The following is a 4,156-nucleotide window of genomic DNA, read 5'->3' as shown; positions in this document are numbered from 1 at the left end:
ACTCCATCATATATACATACATACATACATGTTACACGGTATTACAGCTACGACTCTGACAACCCGCGCGTGCACGGTGACGTCGGCATGGCGGGCGTTGCTATAGACTCCGTCGAGGACATGAAGCTGCTATTCGACGGAATCCCGCTAGACAAGATGTCCGTTTCCATGACGATGAACGGAGCCGTGCTTCCCGTTCTCGCGTACTTCGTCGTGGCTGCCGAGGAGCAGGTGGGTGGGAGGGAGCAGGAAGCAGGGGGAGGGGGCAGGAGCGTGAGAAGAGGAGGGAGGGGATGGGAGGAGGGTCTTCCATGTTAATGTTGAGGTGATGTAATATAGTGTAATGTAACGTAACGTAAAATAACATAACATAACAAGATATATTATCAAAATAATATAATGATGATGAGAGGTCAGCGCCATGACGTTCCGTTGTTTTGCGTCGGCGCGCAGGGAGTGAAGCAGGAGCAGCTTACGGGAACGATCCAGAACGACATCCTGAAGGAGTTCATGGTGCGGAACACGTACATCTATCCCCCGGAGCCTTCCATGCGAATCATCGGCGACATCTTCTCATACAGCGCCCACGTGAGTCCGCAAACGTTCGCTTGTTTTGTAGCGCGGGACGGCGACAACGGTCGGTCGCTGCGGCCAGCCGAGAGATGAGCGTTCGCTTGTTTTGTAGAGCAGGATTCATGCGATGATATCTTTCGGTACATACAGTGAGTAGATGACAGGTTAGCGTTCGCTTGTTTTATAGAGTAGGACACATACAGTGGCATCTATTAATTTATTCCTTTATTTATCCAAAAGTTCAACTCTTGACCTAGCTGCCACCACATGACTACCACATGAATGATTATATAATATCGTCTATTGATTAATTCATTTACTCATTGATCACTTTTATTGCAAGACATTCCAAAGTTTATTTTTGATGTGGCTGTCTATTTATTATCACAATAATTATTAAATAGTATGATCTATTAATAAATTCCCTGGTTAGATTATCTCTTATATATTTTATATAACACATTATCTATAACACATATTTTATATAACACATAATTATTATATATTTATCCTTATCGATTTCTTTTGTTGCAGCACATGCCAAAGTTCAACTCGATCTCGATCAGTGGTTATCACATACAGGAGGCTGGAGCGGACGCCGCCCTTGAACTGGCCTTCACCATCGCCGACGGACTCGAGTATTGTAGGAGGGGTGAGTCGCACACGGAGGGGCGCAATCGCGGCCAGCCTCCAGGAGTAAAATCTCACGGTTTTACTATCACAATTCATGACATTTTAACTGCTGTGGTTTAATCACAAGTAGTTATGAGATTTGTGACAGCAAGTATATCCCTACTGTTGTTTGTTGATTCCCTTTTACACCCTATTAAATTAAGCAGAATAAATGAAGTGTATGCATACACTCATGAAGGTTAATTAAGGTCGATGAATACAAGGACATATGAAGGTTAATGGATTTTAGGTTAAAGTTTATTTTTCATTTGATTGGGAAGGTCTGATGTCTGGACTTAAGATCGACGAATTTGCTCCCAGACTTTCTTTCTTCTTTGGCATTGGAATGAACTTCTACATGGTGGGTAGTAAGCTAAACTAAACTAAACTAAAGTCAATTTACTGTGTTACAGATTTTCTTTAATCTCCCTGTGTATAAAACTATATATACACGCAAATGCACACACCCATACACATTGTGTCCTTGCTCTTGTGCATGACCAAACATGGCCGCCACGTATGACGCGACGCGCGCTTGTTTTTCTCGTGAGCAGGAGATAGCTAAGCTGCGTGCGGCGCGGCGTTTGTGGGCCGTCTACATCAAGGAGAAGTTTCATGCTAAGAACACGAAGTCACTGCTGCTGCGTACTCACTGTCAGACGTCGGGATGGTCACTCACTGAGCAAGTACGTGTCTCATGTATTATATATATTATATATATTATTAGGAGTGTATAATATAGAGATCTCTATACTATATTATTATACTATATATTATATTTTATTTTATTTTTTATTATTTTGTCATATCATTGCATTATTATATATTATAAAATAATAAATTATATTATCGTATCATATATTTATATAGTCTATATTGTTGGTTGTATTTGGTTTTATAGAATAGCTCATGTGTTATGGGGTTACAGTACTCATACAATAACGTGTGTTTCAGGACCCGTACAATAACGCGTGTTTCAGGACCCGTACAATAACGCGTGTTTCAGGACCCGTACAATAACGCGTGTTTCAGGACCCGTACAATAACGTGTGTTTCAGGACCCGTACAATAACGTGTGTTTCAGGACCCGTACAATAACGCGTGTTTCAGGACCCGTACAATAACGCGTGTTTCAGGACCCGTACAATAACGCGTGTTTCAGGACCCGTACAATAACGCGTGTTTCAGGACCCATACAATAACGTGTGTTTCAGGACCCGTACAATAACGTCGTACGTACGGCGGTGGAGGCGATGGCAGCTGTGTTTGGCGGCACTCAGTCCCTGCACACGAACGCGTTCGACGAGGCGCTGGGTCTTCCCACCGTCCACAGCGCACGCATCGCTCGTAACACACAGATCATAATACAGGAGGAGTCCGGGATAACCAAGGTCACCCCACGCCTCTCTTCCTACCTGCCGCGTCTACGATTTACCGGCATTCATAGTGACGAGCCGGTCTCGCATTTTGCAAAGCGCGATGCGTTGAATATTCTATATATTCGAAAATAGCAATCATTACTATACACTGCCATACCGTACTTTATGGATAATGTATACATGTATGTTAGCATACAGTACATCTGATATATGCTTATATCTTAAAGCATGCCAAGGTATACGAATAGCCTCTAAAGCGTGCGAGTGCTCGCTCGCGCATTGTCGTTCAGAAGGCGAGCGTTCGCTCTCCTGAACACGCCTCTGGTTGCTACACCGGTACTGCGCGAGATTGGCTTGTTGTCACCGCAGTGATTCTCTCACACGAGTTGTGATTGACTGAAATTTTGAGTTGTGAATTATGGTCGTGAGTTGTGATTGGTGTGAAGGGTTGATTATGAATTGTAATTGGTCAGCGTAGGTGGATACTCTGCAGGGATCGGTCTATATACTCCGCATAGGTGGCGCCGGTGTTGATCGTCGTGATTGGTTTACGTAGGTCGCGGACCCGTGGGGCGGATCGTTCCTCATGGAGACGCTGACGGATGAGGTTTACGAAGCGGCGAAGAAGGTCATTGATGAGGTCGAGGAGATGGGAGGCATGGCGAAAGCTGTCGCCAGCGGCATGCCTAAGCTGAGGGTGGAGGAGTGTGCGGCGCGGAGGCAGGCCAGGATAGACAGCAACCACGGTGGGTACCTCCCTCCCCTCCCCTCCCCTCCCCCTTCCCTCCCCTCCCCTCCCCTCCCCACATCTTCACTTCCTCTAGACGGTCGTGATAGTGCAGTAAGTAGTAGTACACCGGGGAGGGGGGGAGGAACACCGCGCGTTGAATCATCGCCCAGCACTGAGATGTTTTCCCATTCAGTGATAAGAGAGCGGTATTGAGGGATGAGAGAGAGTGGTGAGAAACCGTAGCGACGTGCGTGACCGCTTACCGGCCGTCCGCCGACGCCGACGCCGCCGGAAGTGCCCGCATCGCGCGTCGTCGGCGGGCGACGTGCGCCGCTCGCTGGCTCGTGAAATTCGCCATTATGCCGCCGGCGACTGAGTCAGTGGCCGAGCCAACGACTCGTAACAAACAGCTATTGTTCTCGCCGCTTGCCTGGCAGCGGTGCGGCCGGACACGCCCCAGCCTCCTCCTCCAGCCTCCTCCCGCATCCCCCAGCCTCCTCCTCCAGCCTCCTCCCGCATCCCCAGCCTCCTCCCGCATCCCCAGCCTCCTCCTGATCCCCCGCCTGCGCCCGCATCATTCGTCTTCTCCCTGCATCCCCCAGCCTCCATGCATCCCCCCACATCTCCGCGGCAGCATAAACTCGTGGCTGATGACTGATGGATGGATGGATGGTTGACGTGGTGACAATAGTTACGACAAGCTCACGGGGAGGCGAGGCACGGCGGAGGAGGTCGGAGGTACATGCTACCACGGCAGGGGAGGGAGAGGTGCGACACAGCGAAGGAGGGAGAGGTGCGACAG

General features: G+C 48.4%; 1 protein-coding gene across 1 annotated transcript; it reads left to right on the top strand.

The window, feature by feature from the left end:
* Nucleotides 1-52: 52 nt before the first annotated feature.
* LOC106817542 (methylmalonyl-CoA mutase, mitochondrial-like) lies at nucleotides 53-3,370 on the top strand (the record flags this gene model as incomplete). Its single annotated transcript, XM_014822214.1, has 7 exons — nucleotides 53-231; nucleotides 454-588; nucleotides 1,108-1,225; nucleotides 1,527-1,606; nucleotides 1,800-1,931; nucleotides 2,460-2,636; nucleotides 3,181-3,370. Coding segments are annotated over exons 1-7 (976 nt in total), but the record flags the coding sequence as incomplete, so codon positions are not given.
* Between the last annotated feature and the right edge of the window lie 786 nt (nucleotides 3,371-4,156).

This window comes from Priapulus caudatus, unplaced genomic scaffold (genome assembly GCF_000485595.1).
Source record: "Priapulus caudatus unplaced genomic scaffold, Priapulus_caudatus-5.0.1 Scaffold1761, whole genome shotgun sequence".
In the NCBI taxonomy this organism is placed as follows: Eukaryota; Metazoa; Priapulida; class Priapulimorpha; order Priapulimorphida; family Priapulidae; genus Priapulus; species Priapulus caudatus.
This window is presented reverse-complemented; position numbering and strand designations above follow the sequence as displayed.